Source organism: Fundulus heteroclitus, unplaced genomic scaffold (assembly GCF_011125445.2).
Source record: "Fundulus heteroclitus isolate FHET01 unplaced genomic scaffold, MU-UCD_Fhet_4.1 scaffold_68, whole genome shotgun sequence".
In the NCBI taxonomy this organism is placed as follows: domain Eukaryota; kingdom Metazoa; phylum Chordata; class Actinopteri; order Cyprinodontiformes; family Fundulidae; genus Fundulus; species Fundulus heteroclitus.
Window position 1 is genome coordinate 462133 of NW_023397121.1, and position 20615 is coordinate 482747.

Genomic DNA, 20615 nt, shown 5'->3' on the forward strand with positions numbered 1-20615 from the left:
GTACAGGAAGTCTTTGTTAACCCCTCGCCATCATACAGGAAGACTTTGTTAACCCTGCACCATCATACAGGAAGTCTTTGTTAACCCTTCGCCATCATACAGGAAGTCTTTGTTAACCTTTCGCCATCATACAGGAAGTCTTTGTTAACCCCTTGCCATCATACAGGAAGTCTTTGTTAACCCTTCGCCATCATACAGGAAGTCTTTGTTAACCTTTCGCCATCATACAGGAAGTCTTTGTTAACCCCTTGCCATCATACAGGAAGTCTTTGTTAACCCCTTGCCATCATACAGGAAGTCTTTGTTAACCCTTCGCCATCATACAGGAAGTCTTTGTTAACCTTTCGCCATCATACAGGAAGTCTTTGTTAACCCCTTGCCATCATACAGGAAGTCTTTGTTAACCCTTCGCCATCAATCAGGAAGACTTTGTTAACCCCTCACCATCAACCAGGAAGTCTTTAACCCTTCACCATCATACACCAAGGTCTTTGTTAACCCTTTACCGTCAACCAGGAAGTCTTTGTAACCCTTTACCATCGTACAGGAAGTCTTTGTTAACCCCTCGCCATCATACAGGAAGTCTTTGTTGACCCTTCGCTATCATACAGGAAGTCTTTGTTAACCCTTTACCATCGTACAGGAAGTCTTTGTTAACCCCTCGCCATCATACAGGAAGTCTTTGTTGACCCTTCGCTATCATACAGGAAGTCTTTGTTAACCCTTCGCCATCATACAGGAAGTCTTTGTTAACCTTTCGCCATCATACAGGAAGTCTTTGTTAACCCCTTGCCATCATACAGGAAGTCTTTGGTAACCCCTCGCCATCATACAGGAAGTCTTTGTTAACCCCTCAACATCATACAGGAAGTCTTTGTTAACCCCTCGCCATCATACAGGAAGTCTTTGTTAACCTTTCGCCATCATACAGGAAGTCTTTGTTAACCCTTTGCCATCATACAGGAAGTCTTTGGTAACCCCTCGCCATCATACAGGAAGTCTTTGTTAACCCCTCAACATCATACAGGAAGTCTTTGTTAACCCCTCGCCATCAACCAGGAAGTCTTTAACCCTTCACCATCATACCGGAAGTCTTTGTTAACCCCTCAACATCATACAGGAAGTCTTTGTTAACCCCTCGCCATCATACAGGAAGTCTTTGTTAACCCCTCGCCATCATACCGGAAGTCTTTGTTAACCCCTCGCCATCATACCGGAAGTCTTTGTTAACCCCTCGCCATCATACAGGAAGTCTTTGTTAACCCCTCGCCATCATACAGGAAGTCTTTGTTAACCCTTTTAACCCCACAGCTTCCATCAGGGATATCACATTTTCAACACTCATCGGAGCAGGACAAAGTCTGGCTGGTAGTACCGCCTAGTGGCAGAAAGGTGGCTTCGCCAGAGGCATGCAGGCGGTGATGCTGGTCTCCCATCGTTGCAACCCAAGCCGAGCAGCACTAAGCTGCCAGGGCCAGCCAACGCTGCCTGCAGCTTTAACTGATACTGTGGCGATTAACGAGGTTCTGTAACAGTTGCTGTGAAAAATTAGCCAATCAGAAGGTAGGAGGCTGTTCGTACCTATTCAGTTTTACTGAATAGGTACGAACAGCAGACGGTTTCCACCATTCCGCTCTTCCAGACGGGTTCAGCTCCAAGCACTTCAAGCTGATGAGCCAGCCTCCATCTTGGGTCAGAACCTCTCTTCAGGCAGTTACACAGATAGACACCTACTGGGCCTTTTACCCTGGGTTGGTAAGGAGTCCAGCTTTGGTCTCCATTCACCGATATTCAGACGTAAAGCTGAGCCTCTCTGCCATCCGTTCCCCTCTAAAGTCTTTGTGTGACTAGCGTTTACTGGAGTTCTGCCTCAGCCTGATCAGCGGCCAGAGACATGGGTGGATGGAGAGGCAGACAGGCAGGGCAGGATAGTGTCTCACTGATCTCACAATAAAGTGCTGAAAACAGAAGCAGGCGATAGTTTACAGCATCCTGGATAAAGATTGTTAAACGTCACCTTCAGGTTGTTCTGCTACATAATTAACATTACAAGTTATTATTATAGAAGGATTGATATAATTCCCCAAGATACAGACCATTTAAGCATAATAATCCAGCCTTTATGCTTTATTTATTATTTATTTTGAGCACTCCTGATCAGCTTTAAGCATATTTTTGGATGATTATTCGACATGTTTAGATGTTAAAACGCATGCACAGTATTTATTAAATGTGGTGATGTGCGTTATACCGTTATCAGCTGGGCCTTAATTGTGTTAAAAGACATATTTAAAGTTAAATACATCCCATAAATGTGTGTGCAGGGGGCCTGCCTCCCATTAGCAGTACCTTCTGATGATGATGATGATGATGATGATGATGACCCATTCGCTGCTGAAGCTCTCTCACATGTGTGACTATAACGTCCCACGGTACATGGGTTCTGTTACACGGGTTAAGTTCTGTATTCATCGGTCCAGAGCCTCGGTGTTGTGCTGGGCTTTCACCAGTAGGAGGCGCTGTGGGCTGGGGGTCTGCCGGTTTCCTCTGAGGAGGATTCAGAGACGGCAGTCTGAAGTTCCTCCTCTAGATTTAAAGAGACGGCACCAAAACGAGTTGTTCTCAACCACAGCTCAGGAGAAAGGAGGCGCTGTGGAGCAACAATAAGGAGGAACTCAAACAAAGCGTTGTAGTTTCCCTTTATTTAGACCACAACTGCATGGTTTACAAGCAGGAAATGTCCCCTTTAAACCAAATATACAAGTACAGATACAGTTACCGAACTATGTTATTCCTCCTGGTATTTTAGCACTTCTAGGAGAAGTCCTCCCGCTGTTAACAGGACCCGGTTTCAGCATCCCGGGTCTACTAGAACCTGTTTCTTCACCAAATATTTAAATCCAGAAAACTGGATGTGAGGAAATCTAAATCATTTCCTTGGGACGTCCTGATGGACGAGGAGGTGGACCCTCAGCTCTGTGCCTCCTGGTCCCGGGTCAGAACCAGAAGGAGGCGCATGAGAACACACTTTCTACTGAAGTGGTTCTGGGCCCGGTTCTGACAGAACTGTCCTTGAAGCAGGTTTAGTTTGAACAAGAGAACCACATAATGTGATTATTAGTGATAATGACTGTACAGCAGCACATGTGGGGACATCAGCGGTTCATCACAATTACAATGTTTTCCCATCACAACCTCCAGGGGGCGCCACAGGCCCAGCAGGACCAGAACCGCCCTGGTCCAGTCCTTTACACTAAGACTACAAATGAAGAACGAGAACTGAACTGCTCCCTGAACCGAGCCACAAACATCTCCAACGGATCTGCAGGTTCTGGCGAGTCTCTGCAGAACGCCGTCTCTCCATTTGTCTCTCATACTGCCATGGTTCTGTCTCCTGCCAATGTCCATGGCTGGAGTGGAGTTCCTGGTGCTGGGCCACCAGAACCAGACGGTCCAAACAGATCTGACCCTAAAGACCCGCTGCTGTTGCCATGCCTTAGGGAGCACTGCTGTCCGCCTCAAACCGGACCGCTGTGGTCCACCATGACAGCGGAGGTCTCGGTCTCTGAGGCCTGTGAGGTGTCCATGAGCCTGGCCAGCCCGGTTCTGGTGGAGTACTGGAAGACGAAGGCCTTGGTAAGGCGGCGGCTGTAGGTTCTGTGCAGGAAGGTGTAGAGGACGGGGTTGGCGCAGCAGTGCAGCAGAGAGAAGCACTGGGTCAGGTGCAGCGCCACGTCCAGGAAGCTCTCCAGCCGGCAGGAGAAGGGCAGGACGTCCAGCAGCGTCAGAGAGTCCAGCAGCAGGACGGCGTGGAACGGCAGCCAGCACGCCAGGAACACCAGGATGTAGGACAGGACCGCCCGCCGGCCGGCGCTGCGCTCCAGAGCCAGGCCGGGGGGGGCGGCCGCAGCCAGGAGCAGGTAGGAGGTGGCGATGACGGGGAAGGGGACGGCGAAGCCCAGGACGAAGAAGCTGAGCTGGACCGCCGCCGTCCAGCGCCTGGGGTCCTCTGACGGGTACACGGGCCGGCACACGGCGCGGTCGCGCTGGGGGGACCTCACCGCCTGCAGGAAGTAGGCGTCAGGGAGGGACGCCAGCAGCGCCAGCAGCCAGAGCAGGGCGCAGGTCAGCCGCCGCAGCGCCTTCCTGCGACGCCCACCGGGGGCGCCGCAGAGCCGAGTGGCCGACAGGTAGCGTTCCACGCTGACGCAGGCGAGGAAGAAGACGCTGGCGTACAGGCCGACGCTGAAGACCAGGTGGGTGACCTTGCAGACGGCCTCCCCAAAAGGCCAGAGGCCGCCCTGCAGCAGAGACGCCACCCAGAGCGGCAGGGTGAGCACCGCGCACAGGTCGGCCCCCGCCAGGTGCACCGCGTACAGCTGAGGGCCCCCGCCGCTCCTGCCGGGGCGCAGCCGCAGCACCAGAACCAGGACGTTGGCGGCCAGCCCCACCAGGAAGATGGAGGCGTAGAGGACGGAGAGGAGGTGGAGGAGAGCGCCGTGGCCGACGGCACCCGAACACACCGCCGCCTCCACCCGAGACAGGTTGGAGGCGGCGGCAGTCAGGTTAAGCTCCGCCCACAACTCCAGCAGCTCAGAGAGGTCGCTGGTGCCCAGACTCATGGTGGAGAGGCTGCAAGACAGGAGGAGACGGGTGAGGAGGATGAGGAGGAGCAAGAGGAGGAGGAAGAGGAGGAGGAGACGGGTGAGGAGGAGGAGGAGGAGGGATGAAGAACAATGAGTGAGGAGCACAGGGAGGCTGTAAATGCAGGACGCTCAGAGAACCAGTAACAGAACTCAGCCCAGCTGCACGACACAAAGCCAGCAGGAAGCTGCGGGGTCGTGACCTTCACAATAAAAGGGTTACCGTAGCAACAAAGAGCCAGGAGGGGTCAAAGGTCAGAGCTATCTGAGGACCCGCCCCACAGCAGGGGCTCTTCACAGAGGAGGAACTGAAGGCGAATAGTTTGCTGTCTGATGAAATAATTAGACTGACTCAGCGGGTCCAATCGGGTTTATGAGCCCGTCTGAACAGAACCTGAAGCTGCAGAGGTCCAAACGGTCTGAACAGAACCTGAAGCTGCAGAGGTCCAAACGGTCAGAACAGAACCTAAAGCTGCAGAGGTCCAAACGGTCAGAACAGAACCTAAAGCTGCAGAGGTCCAAACGGTCAGAACAGAACCTAAAGCTGCAGAGGTCCAAACGGTCAGAACAGAACCTGAAGCTGCAGAGGTCCAAACGGTCTGAACAGAACCTAAAGCTGCAGAGGTCCAAACGGTCAGAACAGAACCTAAAGCTGCAGAGGTCCAAACGGTCTGAACAGAACCTGAAGCTGCAGAGGTCCAAACGGTCAGAACAGAACCTGAAGCTGCAGAGGTCCAAACGGTCAGAACAGAACCTAAAGCTGCAGAGGTCCAAACGGTCAGAACAGAACCTGAAGCTGCAGAGGTCCAAACGGTCTGAACAGAACCTGAAGCTGCAGAGGTCCAAACGGTCAGAACAGAACCTAAAGCTGCAGAGGTCCAAACGGTCAGAACAGAACCTAAAGCTGCAGAGGTCCAAACGGTCTGAACAGAACCTGAAGCTGCAGAGGTCCAAACGGTCAGAACAGAACCTGAAGCTGCAGAGGTCCAAACGGTCAGAACAGAACCTAAAGCTGCAGAGGTCCAAACGGTCAGAACAGAACCTAAAGCTGCAGAGGTCCAAACGGTCAGAACAGAACCTGAAGCTGCAGAGGTCCAAACGGTCAGAACAGAACCTAAAGCTGCAGAGGTCCAAACGGTCAGAACAGAACCTAAAGCTGCAGAGGTCCAAACGGTCAGAACAGAACCTAAAGCTGCAGAGGTCCAAACGGTCACAACAGAACCTGAAGCTGCAGAGGTCCAAACGGTCACAACAGAACCTAAAGCTGCAGAGGTCCAAACGGTCTGAACAGAACCTGAAGCTGCAGAGGTCCAAACGGTCTGAACAGAACCTGAAGCTGCAGAGGTCCAAACGGTCAGAACAGAACCTGAAGCTGCAGAGGTCCAAACGGTCTGAACAGAACCTGAAGCTGCAGAGGTCCAAACGGTCAGAACAGAACCTAAAGCTGCAGAGGTCCAAATGGTCAGAACAGAACCTAAAGCTGCAGAGGTCCAAACGGTCAGAACAGAACCTAAAGCGCAAGATAGAAAGAGCTCCAGAGGTCCAAACGGTCACAACAGAACCTAAAGCTGCAGAGGTCCAAACGGCCAGAACAGAACCTGACGCCTCGTCCAACACTGCTGAGTCGGGTTCTGCAGAGCTTCACAGCTGGCACTGAGCACAGAACCACCTGAACCTGGACCCAGAGGCAGACAGGATCAGAACCTCATCATTGCAGCCGGTACCAGCCTGAGGTCACATCTGACTGGGCCAGAACCGCTCAGACCCAGGTCCCTGAACGCACCACCATTAACCCATTAAAGGAGCACCAGTCTCCCTTCACAAACCTGACCATTTTAGATTTCCAGCTTCTTCTGCACCGGTTCCGAACATGGAGACTAAGCATTTACTCTGTGAACCATCCGACCCGCCCTCGGCTTGAGTTCGGCTCGGATGTTCTGAGCCCAGACGGAACCGCCACCCTACAGGGCCTGATTGTAGGTCACGGCTGTACCTGCGTCTGCTGATCAGGTGATCAGACCTTCCAGGTGTTCTGCACCTGCAGTACGCAGGCTGCTCCTGCCGCCTGCAGGTAGCTCGGTTCTGATCCAGCCGGCACGTGGGCAAACCGAGCGCAGTTTGCGTCACTTTGCCGCGGAGTTTGCGTCACTTTGCTGCGGAGTTTGCAACACTTACCGCTCAGACTGACCGCGGGGTTCGGTTCGGTCCAGAGGCTCTGACTGGGTCCGGGGACGGGTGGTCCTGCAGGCAGCGAGGAGGACTGGGTTCTGCAGCAGCGGGCAGAACTTTGGAGGAGGACCCTCCTACAGAGAGAGGGGGGAGGGGGCGAACACCCGCCGCAGAGCAAGGCAGCAGCAGAACCTCATTGTTCTGCTGGTTCTGGTTCTTCTGGGTCATCAGACAAACTCACCTCGGATTTAAAGAGGTCCAAATAATACAGAACCTTCCTGCCGGTTGGGTCCAGTTGGTTTATACCTTTACATTTTTTTATTTTCAGTCTATTATTTAAACATTGGTTTATTATTTGAATTAAAGATCTTTATTTATTTATAGATGTTAAATATTCACGTTGAACAATTAAGGAGGAAGATGCCTTCATGTCTCGTTTCTCCTTCAATTTTCCTTATTTCCCCCACAAGCCTTTTTATCCATGCTTTCACATTTTATACTTCCTGCCTCTTTATGCTAATGAGGTGGGCGGTGCTTTGTGGGCCAGCTGCTTTGCCATTGGTCAGCCAGGAGGAAGGCGCAGATCCTTCTGCTGACCACAGGAGGCGCTGTCTGCACCTTCCCCCTGGCTGACCAATGGCAGAGCAGCTGTTACAGGTGACTAACTGGACCCAATCAGAACCAGTTTATAACCAGAACCATGTGACTAACTGGACCCAATCAGAACCAGTTTATAACCAGAACCATGTGACTAACTGGACCCAATCAGAACCAGATCATAACCAGAACCATGTGACAAACTGGACCCAATCAGAACCAGTTTACACCCAGAACCATGTGATTAACTGGACCCAATCAGAACCAGTTTATAACCAGAACCACGTGATTAACTGGACCCAATCAGAACCAGTTTACACCCAGAACCATGTGATTAACTGGACCCAATCAGAACCAGTTTATAACCAGAACCATGTGACTAACTGGACCCAATCAGAACCAGTTTACAACCAGAACCATGTGACTAACTGGACCCGATCAGAACCAGTTTACATCAGAACCACGTGACTAACTGGACCCAATCAGAACCAGTTTACACCCAGAACCATGTGACTAACTGGACCCAATCAGAACCAGTTTACACCCAGAACCATGTGACTAACTGGACCCAATCAGAACCAGTTTACACCCAGAACCATGTGAGTAACTGGACCCAATCAGAACCAGTTTACATCAGAACCATGTGATTAACTGGACCCAATCAGAACCAGTTTACACCCAGAACCATGTGACTCACTGGAGCCGATCAGAACCAGTTTATAACCAGAACCACGTGACTAACTGGACCCAATCAGAACCAGTTTACAACCAGAACCACGTGACTAACTGGACCCAATCAGAACCAGTTTATAACCAGAACCATGTGATTAACTGGACCCAATCAGAACCAGTTTATAACCAGAACCACGTGATTAACTGGACCCATTCAGAACCAGTTTACACCCAGAACCATGTGACTAACTGGACCCAATCAGAACCAGTTTATAACCAGAACCATGTGATTAACTGGACCCAATCAGAACCAGTTTATAACCAGAACCACGTGACTAACTGGACCCAATCAGAACCAGTTTACAACCAGAACCATGTGATTAACTGGACCCAATCAGAACCAGTTTACAACCAGAACCATGTGATTAACTGGACCCAATCAGAACCAGTTTACAACCAGAACCATGTGATTAACTGGACCCGATCAGAACCAGTTTACACCCAGAACCATGTGATTAACTGGACCCGATCAGAACCAGTTTACAACCAGAACCATGTTATGAACTGGACCCAATCAGAACCAGTTTACAACCAGAACCATGTGATTAACTGGACCCGATCAGAACCAGTTTACACCCAGAACCATGTGATTAACTGGACCCAATCAGAGAGTGATTCAGGTCCATTTCCAGTCGGGTTCTTCAGGCTCGGTTCTGGTTGTCCTGCTGCCGGACTGAAGCGTCTCTAAGGTGACCCAGACGGTGGCGTGAAGTCCTGAGTGAGGCTGTAGCAAAGTGGAGAGGAGCAACAGGATGGACCGAGCAGCAGAACCAGAACCAGACCCAGTACCTGCAGCCACCTGCTCTGCACGTTTTACTTTGAAGGTTCTGGAGTTCAGGCCAAAGTCTGGAGCTCTCAGACCCGGACATGCGGTTAGTTAAAGGTTCTGCTGCTAATCAGAACATTCCTGTAAACCCGGTAATGTTCCTCGGACTCTGGGCTGACTCTGGATCCGTTCAGAGGTTAGCGGCTCTGAAATTGTCCCAAGTTGTCCAGGAAGGATGGAGGTTGTCCCAGCCGGAGCTCGGTGGGCTTTGATGATAAACCCTTTTGGTTTGTTCTGGTTCCGCCCTCTGTGGACCCGGTACGGACTCCGTCTTTGCAATAAAGCGTAACGGCTGTGAAAGAATGATTAGTTTCACTTTTACTGCAGAAAACTGAAGGAGGAGTAAAGCCAGAAGTGAGTGACAAGGTAGAAACTTTATTGTTTCTGACAAATCATCAGTAGTAGGAGTGAAAAAGTTTTTAAATAAAGCAGAATATAAACTGGTAGTCTTAAAGGTACAGTGTTCATTTTCCCCATCAGTAACAGTAAAGGCTTTTATTTTGTTAAACGGTTTAAAGGCTTTTAAGTTTTTAAGACAGTAACGGACGGTGACGTCGCCAGGCTCCATCCTCACAGGGTGCTGAAATGGCTCAGAGCTTCTCTCAGCTTGTCTGTAATCTGCCCAATCAGAGAGCACACAGGAAGTGATGTCACAGGTCAGCTCACCTGTCCTTGCCCTGCCCCTGCCACCAGCCTACCTGTTGGTAGAAGGTAACCTGTTGCTCCAGGTAGAACTGCAGGACTCGGTTGTAGTCATAGATGCGGTTGCTATGGAAATGATTCATCTCAGCTGAAGGAGACAGGAAGTGACACGTTAGGATGTGAGCGCGCTCCGTGCGACGTTCTGTTTGTGGTCCAGTTACCCTGCAGAGAGTAGTTCATGCAGCTGAGGCGCTGATTCATCAGCTTCCTGTCGCTGCTGCTGATCCGTCCTGCAGACACCAGACGATCGCCTTCCTTCACCTTGTCCACGGCAGCCTGCAGCAAAGCAAGGTTAGGCCCCGCCCCTTCATCACGCCCCGCCCACTGCCTGGAGTCATACGACTACAAAATAAAGGCCAGCCATGACTAAGAGCTTCTGTCCAACGTTTCAGGACGGGTTCCTGCTGCAGCACAGCTGGGCGATGGTGCAGGAACCTGCTAACCTGAACCAGGGAAACGTCTAGAACATGCAGGACACCAGCCCTGATGACTGATTTTGGACAGCACTGAGTATCAGAACCTGTTGTTAATGTCTACAATCCCAACAGTACCTTGTGTACAGCAATTATTTCAGGGAAACATCCCAGCAAGCCTTTATATTCGCTGTTGGTCTCCAGCAAGAAGTGGAGGTCCTTCTGAGGCTGAAAGAAATCACACGGACTGACATCACAGGATGTTTTATCTCTGCGGGGCGATTTTATGTGTGAGAGAGAACGTTACCTGCTGCGACACGATCTGAGCGATCTCCTCATACGTTTTTCCAGCTGCTGTCAAGGCGTTTGTCAGCGTCTCCTCTCCTGAAACACAAACACTTAGATGTCCCAGCGTCCCTGAAGGCACCATGCTTTACTGCTCTACCTGCGATTGACCTCACCTGGATACTTGCTGCTGTTGAAAACAGTCGACAAGTTCTTGAAGGCGCGGCCGATCCGCTCATACTCTTTAGGCAGAGCTTCATCACAAAGACCAGAGGGGAGTAATATCAACTGGTGAGGAACAGACAGAGCACACATCGGGGGAGGCGGGGGAGCAGTCCGCCGGGGGACTGGAGCACAGGGTGCACACAGCAGGAGGTGGGGGTCTGGGGGCATGCATTAGGAGGTGGGGGTCAAGGGGCATGCATTAGGAGGTGGGGGTCAAGGGGCATGCATTAGGAGGTGGGGGTCAAGGGGGCATACATTAGGAGGTGGGGGTCAGGGGGCATGCATTAGGAGGTGGGGGTCAAGGGGCATGCATTAGGAGGTGGGGGTCAGGGGGCGTACATTAGGAGGTGGGGGTCAGAGGCATGCATTAGGAGGTGGGAGTCAAGGGGCATGCATTAGGAGGTGGGGGTCAAGGGGCATGCACCAGGAGGTAGGCGTCAAGGGGCATACATTAGGAGGTGGGGGTCGGGGCGTACATTAGGAGGTGGGGGTCAAGGGGCATGCACCAGGAGGTAGGGGTCAAGGGGCATACATTAGGAGGTGGGGGTCAGGGGCATGCATCAGGAGGTGGGGGTCAAGGGGCATGCATTAGGAGGTGGGGGTCAAGGGGCATGCATTAGAAGGTGGAGGTCAAGGGGCATACATCAGGAGGTAGGGGTCAAGGGGCATACATTAGGAGGTGGGGGTCGGGGCGTACATTAGGAGGTGGGGGTCAAGGGGCATGCACCAGGAGGTAGGGGTCAAGGGGCATACATTAGGAGGTGGGGGTCAGGGGCATGCATCAGGAGGTGGGGGTCAAGGGGCATGCATTAGGAGGTGGGGGTCAAGGGGCATGCATTAGAAGGTGGAGGTCAAGGGGCATACATCAGGAGGTAGGGGTCAAGGGGCATACATTAGGAGGTGGGGGTCAGGGGGCATACATTAGGAGGTGGGGGTCAAGGGGCATGCACCAGGAGGTAGGGGTCAAGGGGCATACATTAGGAGGTGGGGGTCGGGGGCATACATTAGGAGATGGGGGTCAAGGGGCATGCATTAGGAGGTGGGGGTCAAGGGGCATGCACCAGGAGGTAGGGGTCAAGGGGAATACATTAGGAGGTGGGGGTCAGGGGCGTACATTAGGAGGTGGGGGTCAAGGGGCATGCACCAGGAGGTAGGGGTCAGGGGGCATACATTAGGAGGTGGGGGTCAAGGGGCATGCACCAGGAGGTGGGGGTCAAGAGGCATGCATTAGGAGGTGGGGGTTAAGGGGCATGCATTATAAGGTGGAGGTCAAGGGGCATACATAAGGAGGTAGGGGTCAAGGGGCATACATTAGGAGGTGGGGGTCAGGGGGCATACATTAGGAGGTGGGGGTCAAGGGGCATGCACCAGGAGGTAGGGGTCAAGGGGCATACATTAGGAGGTGGGGGTCGGGGGCATACATTAGGAGGTGGGGGTCAAGGGGCATGCACCAGGAGGTAGGGGTCAGGGGGCATACATTAGGAGGTGGGGGTCAAGGGGCATGCACCAGGAGGTTAGGGGTCAAGGGGCATACATTAGGAGGTGGGGGTCGGGGGCATACATCAGGAGGTGGGGGTCAAGGGGCATGCATCAGGAGGTGGGGGTCAAGGGGCATGCATTAGGAGGTGGGGGTCAGGGGGCATGCATTAGGAGGTGGGGGTCAAGAGGAATGCACCAGGAGGTGGGGGTCAGGGGGCATGCACCAGGAGGTAGGGGTCAAGGGGCATGCATTAGGAGGTGGGGGTCAAGGGGAATGCATTAGGAGGTGGGGGTTAAGGGGAATGCACCAGGAGGTGGGGGTCAAGGGGAATGCACCAGGAGGTAGGGGTCAAGGGGAATGCACCAGGAGGTGTGTATGTTTTACTGACGTCCGGTGCAGCGCTTCCAATGTGTGTGTCCAACGTCCAGCAGATCTCTCACTCCATCATCCATCGACTTGGTGAACCGACTGTAGTGCTCACAATTTTGTTCCCTGGAAAAACAGAATGAAATCAGCTGAACAGACGGTGAACAAGTAGAGCAATGAGGACTGCTGTCAGACAGGTAACTTACACCTGGGCCATGTCTAGTTCTGCAGCCTCCGGTTCAACCAAACTGAACATCATGGGACCCACAGTCTCGTCTTTCTCCGCCCTCCTCTTCCCAGATTTCCAGTCCTGAAACAGGAGAAAACCACCACAGCTAATCAGATCACATTTCCTCACAACTGTGAGACATCACCAGCAGGAGGCAGCGCCGACCTACCCTCTCGTCCTTGTAGGTCAGGAAGAGCTGGAAGACTTCGCTCTGTGAGACCACCGGGTGGCGACACATCCGAGTCATCCAGGCCTGCAGACGCTCCATCCGTGTCCTGATGAAGTCCTCATCGAACCTCCCTGAGAGACCCGGGGAGAGCCAGGAAGGCAGCGGGGTGGGCCACAAAGGTGTTACAGGTGGTCAACAGGTAAAACGGAGCTGGTGTGGTTGCTATGGCTCACCTGTGACCTGCTTGTCAGGCAGGGAGGGGATCGGCAGCAAGGACCCGAACTTCTCCAGCAGACGCTCATACAGCCAATCAAAATGCTTGTAGCGATGATTGACAGGTCTGTTGGTGGTCTGCGAGTAGACATCAGTTTGAGTGGCCCTGTGGTGAAGAGGTACTACTAGCTGTACTACAGTATACTACTGCTGACTGCTACACAGTACAGAGTACTAGACTGTACAGCTAAATACTAAAGAGCAAAGTAAATCACAATGCAGAATACCACCAAATACTGCAGAACGTACGTAAAATACTACAGAGAACTACAGGCTAAAACATGTTTAGCTGAATACCAGAGAAAACTACAGAATACTTCAGAGTACTACACACATACTAATTTGGAGTCCTTAAGATTAATGCAGACTTTTACAGACCAACCATTGCATTGTACTACAGATCATTGCAAACTACAGAATGAGTATTACAGAGTACAACAGACCAATGCAGAGTATCAGTCTATTACATAGTACTACAAAGGAATGTGTAGTTATGTCGAATAAAAAACCCTGCTATAACCGAACCATCTAGAGCAGAAATTACTCTACAGTACTATAAAGTGTGCAGCTGTTTACTACAGAAACCTCCAGAGTACTACACGGTACTGCAAACAGCAAGCTCACATTGGGAGTGATCTGGTACTCAATGAAGCTCTTCAGTCCGTATAGTTTGGACTCCTTCTTTGGATCAGCGATGACACAGTCCAGAGGAGAGGGCGGGTAAAGCCAGACTGGTCCTACCTCCCCCATCTGATTGGACAAAAAACAGGAACCAATCACAGTGTCTAAAGAAGCCGTCTATAGTGACCAATCACACTGATGACTCACATAGACAGGAAGGCTGTCTCTGTTGTTCACAGGCGGAGTGGCCAACAGGAAGACCTCTGGGCTCGGACCTTTGGAGAACGGGAACCTGAGGACAAACATCAATACACTCTACTAGGAACTAAATACTGCCAGAAACTATATTGGATTATACCAGTAACTATACTGGATTATACCAGGAACTAAACTGGATTATACTAGGGATTATACTAGATTATATCAGGAACTATACTAATTCTGCCAGAAACTAAAGTGGATTTTGTTGTGTACTATACTGGTTATACCAGGATCTATACCCTTCTACCAGGAATAATGCTGATTATATCATGAACTATACTGGATTATACCAGGAACTATACTGGATTCTACCAGGAACTATACTGGATTCTACCAGGAACTATACTGGATTCTACCAGGAACTATAATGGATTATACCAGGCACTATACTGGATTATACCAGCAACAATACTGGATTATACCAGGGATTATACTGGATTATACCAGGACCTATATTGGATTATAACAGTAACCATACTGGATTCTGCCAGGAATTATATTGGATTATACCAGCAACTATAATGGATTATACCAGGCATTCTACTGGATTCTACCAGGAACTATACTGGATTATACCAGGCATTCTACTGGATTCTACCAGGAACTATACTGGATTATACCAGGCATTCTACTGGATTCTACCAGGAACTATACTGGATTCTACCAGGCATTCTACTGGATTCTACCAGGAACTATACTGGATTATACCAGGCATTCTACTGGATTCTACCAGGGATTATACTGGATTCCACCAGGAACTATACTGGATTCTACCAGGAACTATTACTTGTTGAGCGAGATCTTGACAGAGTGTCCGTGGGAACTCCTTCCAGAAGTCCCTGCCTCCTCCTCAGTGTGGCCGTTTCCATGATAACTGCTCACCGATTGGTCGTCCCAGTCGTCATCCCACTCACCGTCATCGTCCTCCACACCTGATGGAGATCATCTATCGTTACCCAACCGCTGCTTTCAGATCTAACAATGCAGCTGAAAGGCCAGGTGCGTGCTACCTGGAGGGGACTGTTTAGAAGCTTGACTGTTCCATCCCTCGCGGTTCCTGACGTAAGCCCCGCCCCCCGACCAGGAGTCTCCTCCTCCACCACCAACCTGAAACAGACGAAGCGGTTTTACCTGAGTTCCTCTGGTTCCTCTTGAAGAGCAGAAACGATGATGATGATGATGATGATGATCCTGACTCACCTGTAAATAGCCCTCAGGTACCAACCCGGTCTGGCCCCCAGAGTTCTGGGCTGCGATCCAGCCTCCTCCGACAGTCTGCAGCAGAGACCAGTTAGTACTCAGTGTGTACTGCTGCTTACTGCTATGTACTGCTGTGTACTGCTGCGTACTGCTATGTCATGCTGTGTACTGTTGTGTACCGCTGTGTACTGATGTGTACTGCTGCTTACTGCTATGTAATGCTGTGTACTGCTGCGTACTGATGTGTAATGCTGTGTACTGCTATGTAATGCTGTGTACTGCTGCATACTGCTATGTAATGCTGTGTACTGCTATGTAATGCTGTGTACTGTTGTGTACTGATGTGTACTGCTGTGTACTGCTATGTACTGCTGTGTACTGTTGTGTACTGCTATGTACCGCTGTGTACTGCTGTGTACTGTTGTGTACCGCTGTGTACTGATGTGTACCGCTGCGTACTATTGTGTACTGCTGTGTACTGCTACATACTGCTGCATACTGCTGTGTACTGCAGCCTACTGCTGCATACCGCTGTGCACTGTTGTGTACTGCTTTGTACCGCTGTGTACTGTTGTGTACCGCTGTGTACTGATGTGTACCGCTGCGTACTATTGTGTACTGCTGTGTACTGCTACATACTGCTGCATACTGCTGTGTACTGCAGCGTATTGCTGCATACCGCTGTGCACTGTTGTGTACTGCTTTGTACTGCTGTGTACTGTTGTGTACCGCTGTGTACTGATGTGTACCACTGCGTACTATTGTGTACTGCTGTGTACTGCTACATACTGCTGCATACTGCTGTGTACTGCAGCGTACTGCTGCATACCGCTGTGCACTGTTGTGTACTGCTTTGTACCGCTGTGTACTGATGTGTACTGCTGTGTACCGCTGTGTACTGCTGCGTACTGGGAGTATTCCTTTAAGTACTGAGCGTATTCCTGTAAGTACTCAGAGTATTCCTGTAAGTACTCAGAGTATTCCTGTAAGTACCCTGGGTAAGTACTCTGTAAACTGCCATTCTGGGTCCCTGAGCATAACCCTTAACCCCAGATTGCTCCCCGGGCGCCGCACATGGCAGCCCACTGCTCCCCCAGGGTGATGGGTTAAAATCAGAGAACACATTTAGTTGTAATGTATGTTTCAATGACAATAAAGATGATATTACTATTAATATTACATATTATTACTCAGCATACTCCTGTTAGTACTCAGCGTACTCCTGTTAGTACTCAGCGTATTCCTGCTAGTACTCAGTGTACTCCTGTAAGTACTCAGTGTACTCCTGTAAGTACTCAGCGTACTCCTGTTAGTACTCAGCGTACTCCTGTTAGTACTCAGCGTACTCCTGTTAGTACTCAGCATATTACTGCTAGTACTCAGTGTACTCCTGTAAGTACTCAGTGTACTCCTGTAAGTACTCAGTGTACTCCTGTAAGTACTCAGCGTACTCCTGTAAGTACTCAGCGTATTCCTGTAAGTACTCAGCGTACTCCTGTTAGTACTCAGCGTACTCCTGTAAGTACTCAGCGTATTCCTGTAAGTACTCAGCGTACTCCTGTTAGTACTCAGCGTACTCCTGTAAATACTCAGCGTATTCTTGTAAGTACTCAGCGTACTCCTGTAAGTACTCAGCATACTCCTGTAAGTACTCAGCATATTCCTGTTAGTACTCAGTGTATTCATGTAAGTACTCAGCATACTCCAGTAAGTACTGAGCGTATTCCTGTAAGTACACAGCGTACTCCTGTAAGTACACAGCGTACTCCTGTAAGTACTCAGCGTACTCCTGTAAGTTCTCAGCGTACTCCTGTAAGTTCTCAGCGTACTCCTGTTAGTACTCAGCGTACTCCTGTAAGTACTCAGCGTATTCTTGTAAGTACTCAGCATACTCCTGTAAGTACTCAGCATACTCCTGTAAGTACTCAGCATATTCCTGTTAGTACTCAGTGTATTCATGTAAGTACTCAGCATACTCCAGTAAGTACTGAGCGTATTCCTGTAAGTACTCAGCATACTCCTGTAAGTACTGAGGGTATTCCTGTTAGTACTCAGTGTATTCATGTAAGTACTCAGCATACTCCAGTAAGTACTGAGCGTATTCCTGTAAGTACACAGCGTACTCCTGTAAGTACACAGCGTACTCCTGTAAGTACACAGCGTACTCCTGTAAGTACTCAGCGTACTCCTGTAAGTTCTCAGCGTACTCCTGTAAGTTCTCAGCGTACTCCTGTTAGTACTCAGCGTACTCCTGTAAGTACTCAGCGTATTCTTGTAAGTACTCAGCGTACTCCTGTAAGTACTCAGCATACTCCTGTAAGTACTCAGCATATTCCTGTTAGTACTCAGTGTATTCATGTAAGTACTCAGCATACTCCAGTAAGTACTGAGCGTATTCCTGTAAGTACTCAGCATACTCCTGTAAGTACTGAGGGTATTCCTGTTAGTACTCAGTGTATTCATGTAAGTACTCAGCATACTCCAGTAAGTACTGAGCGTATTCCTGTAAGTACACAGCGTACTCCTGTAAGTACACAGCGTACTCCTGTAAGTACACAGCGTACTCCTGTAAGTACTCAGCGTACTCCTGTAAGTTCTCAGCGTACTCCTGTTAGTACTCAGCGTACTCCTGTTAGTACTCAGCGTACTCCTGTAATTACTCAGCATACTCCTGTAAGTACTCAGCATACTCCTGTAAGTACTCAGCGTACTCCTGTAAGTTCTCAGCGTACACCTGGAAGTACTGAGCGTATTCCTGGAAGTACTCAGCGTATTCCTGTTAGTACTTAGCATACTCCTGTTAGTACTCAGCGTATTCCTGTAAGTACTCAGCATACTCCTGTAAGTACTCAGCGTACTCCTGTAAGTACTCAGCGTACTCCTGTAAGTACTGAGCGTATTCCTGTAAGTACACAGCGTACTCCTGTAAGTACTCAGCGTACTCCTGTAAGTTCTCAGCGTACTCCTGTAAGTTCTCAGCGTACTCCTGTTAGTACTCAGCGTACTCCTGTAAGTACTCAGCGTATTCTTGTAAGTACTCAGCGTACTCCTGTAAGTACTCAGCATACTCCTGTAAGTACTCAGCGTACTCCTGTAAGTACTCAGCGTACTCCTGTAAGTACTCAGCGTACTCCTGTAAGTACTGAGCGTATTCCTGTAAGTACACAGCGTACTCCTGTAAGTACTCAGCGTACTCCTGTAAGTTCTCAGCGTACTCCTGTAAGTTCTCAGCGTACTCCTGTTAGTACTCAGCGTACTCCTGTAAGTACTCAGCGTATTCTTGTAAGTACTCAGCGTACTCCTGTAAGTACTCAGCATACTCCTGTAAGTACTCAGCATATTCCTGTTAGTACTCAGTGTATTCATGTAAGTACTCAGCATACTCCAGTAAGTACTGAGCGTATTCCTGTAAGTACTCAGCATACTCCTGTAAGTACTGAGGGTATTCCTGTTAGTACTCAGTGTATTCATGTAAGTACTCAGCATACTCCAGTAAGTACTGAGCGTATTCCTGTAAGTACACAGCGTACTCCTGTAAGTACACAGCGTACTCCTGTAAGTACTCAGCGTACTCCTGTAAGTTCTCAGCGTACTCCTGTTAGTACTCAGCGTACTCCTGTTAGTACTCAGCGTACTCCTGTAAGTTCTCAGCGTACACCTGGAAGTACTGAGCGTATTCCTGGAAGTACTCAGCGTATTCCTGTTAGTACTTAGCATACTCCTGTTAGTACTCAGCGTATTCCTGTAAGTACTCAGCATACTCCTGTAAGTACTCAGCATACTCCTGTAAGTACTCAGCATACTCCTGTAAGTACTCAGCGTACTCCTGTTAGTACTCAGCGTACTCCTGTAAGTACTGAGCGTACTCCTGTAAGTACTGAGCGTACCTGGTCGATGACAGTCACCGTCTCTCCTTCTCTGACCGAGAGCTCGTTGTTGCCGGGTTCAGCTGTGAAGTCGTACAGAACCAGAGCCTGAAACAGACCAGAACCATTGGGTCAGAACAGAACCGGGCTTAGCTTCAGGGTCAGAACAGAACAGACCAGAACCATTGGGTCAGAACAGAACCGGGCTTAGCTTCAGGGTCAGAACAGAACCGGGCTTAGCTTCAGGGTCAGAACAGAACACAGACCAGAACCTTCAGGGTCAGAACAGAACAGACCAGAACCATTGGGTCAGAACACAAACAGAACCGTTAAGGTCAGAACAGAACAGACCAGAACCTTCAGGGTCAGAACAGAACACAAACAGAAACGTTAAGGTCAGAACAGACCAGAACCATTGGGTCAGAACAGAACCGGGGCTTCAGGGTCAGAACAGAACACAGACCAGAACCGGGGCTTCAGGGTCAGAACAGAACACAGACCAGAACCTTCAGGGTCAGAAAAGAACAGAACCGGGGTTAGCTTCAGGGTCAGAACAGAACACAAACAGAACCTTCAGGGTCAGAACAGAACACAGACAGAACCGGGGCTTCAGGGTCAGACGGCGTTCTGCCTGTTTGTTGTGAAACAAGGTTCTGTTTTGGTTCCACAGACCAACGCAGCGTGACGTTTCCACCCACAGGTGTTCCTTTTCCTCACCTGGACCATCCAGACAGGTGGAACGTAGCGCGTTCCTTTAGCTACCGTAGAAAGTAATCACACCCCTCTGACCCGGCTCACCGCTCACCGGGTTCTCTAATCAGTCCTAGCTCTGACTTTACAGCCCAGCTGCTGTGGTTCTAGTCCTGGCCCGGTCTGTCACCAGGTGATGCTGGACAGGTGCAGGTTCTGACCCCGCCCCCTTCCAAGGACCCGGTCCGGTCCGCGGTCAGGTGAAGGTTCTGACCCGGTCCGGTCCGCGGTCAGGTGAAGGTTCTGACCCGGTCCGGTCCGCGGTCAGGTCTGGCAGCAGGTCGCAGGGACGGGAAACCAGCGGCCATGATGGAGCCAGCTGGCGCCAGGTGACGTTTGATTTCCGTGTTTTCTGGCCACCTGCAGGCCCCGCCCACTCTGCCGCCTCGCCTTTGATCTCTACAGGTGTTAACCGACCGAGCCTGTGATGCGCGTGCCGCGGACTCCTCCACACCTTCACGGCAGAGCCCGAGCTCTACCTGTGCGCGTGCTGTTCTCCTGTCCGGACTTCCTACTGAACGTCCGGTACCGCCTGGTTCTGGTCCGGTTCCTTACCTTCACAGCCATGCTCACGTCGCTGCAGATTGTTCCGGTCCGCGCGCGGTTCTGGTCACAGACCCATCCTGTCCGCCGTCTGAGTCAAGCGGGACGGAGCGCAGCGCGAGCCTCCGGTCCGCCCTTTCAAAGTAAAAGCCGGACGACAAAGCGGACCGTTTCGGGTTCGGTTCTCCGTGTTCTGTCGGTACCGCAGCGGTGCTGGTTCCACGCGCGAACCTGCTCTGTGGGTCCCCCACGCGCTACAGGAGGA

The 20615-nt window shown here is 50.6% G+C and overlaps 2 protein-coding genes across 5 annotated transcripts; both read right to left on the reverse strand.

Annotated features, from left to right (window-relative positions):
• Positions 1 to 2684: 2684 nt before the first annotated feature.
• LOC105922395 (atypical chemokine receptor 3) lies at positions 2685 to 8100 on the reverse strand. 3 transcript variants are annotated; one of them, XM_021314024.2, is made up of 2 exons: positions 6819 to 8100; positions 2685 to 4632 (listed from the first exon to the last, which is right to left on the reverse strand). In XM_021314024.2, exon 2 carries the CDS (start codon positions 4620 to 4622, stop codon positions 3519 to 3521), a length of 1104 nt encoding a protein of 367 aa, XP_021169699.2. In that variant the 5' UTR covers positions 4623 to 4632; positions 6819 to 8100; the 3' UTR covers positions 2685 to 3518. The 3 variants fall into 3 exon arrangements, with proteins under 3 accessions (XP_021169699.2, XP_021169701.2, XP_021169698.2); XM_021314026.2 differs by lacking the exon at positions 6819 to 8100 and adding an exon at positions 6637 to 6780; XM_021314023.2 differs by lacking the exon at positions 6819 to 8100 and adding an exon at positions 6470 to 6622.
• A 1222-nt stretch (positions 8101 to 9322) lies between these two features.
• Positions 9323 to 20615, reverse strand: LOC105922394 (sorting nexin-9). Of its 2 annotated transcripts, none has more exons than XM_036133775.1 (17): positions 20363 to 20615; positions 19079 to 19165; positions 15192 to 15266; positions 15002 to 15098; positions 14779 to 14923; positions 13938 to 14022; positions 13734 to 13859; positions 13070 to 13187; positions 12837 to 12967; positions 12645 to 12748; positions 12461 to 12564; positions 10544 to 10621; positions 10390 to 10466; positions 10221 to 10310; positions 9831 to 9945; positions 9666 to 9757; positions 9323 to 9585 (listed from the first exon to the last, which is right to left on the reverse strand). In XM_036133775.1, exons 1-17 carry the CDS (start codon positions 20372 to 20374, stop codon positions 9538 to 9540), a joined length of 1584 nt encoding a protein of 527 aa, XP_035989668.1. In that variant the 5' UTR covers positions 20375 to 20615; the 3' UTR covers positions 9323 to 9537. The 2 variants fall into 2 exon arrangements, with proteins under 2 accessions (XP_035989668.1, XP_035989669.1); XM_036133776.1 differs by lacking the exon at positions 20363 to 20615 and adding an exon at positions 19775 to 19798.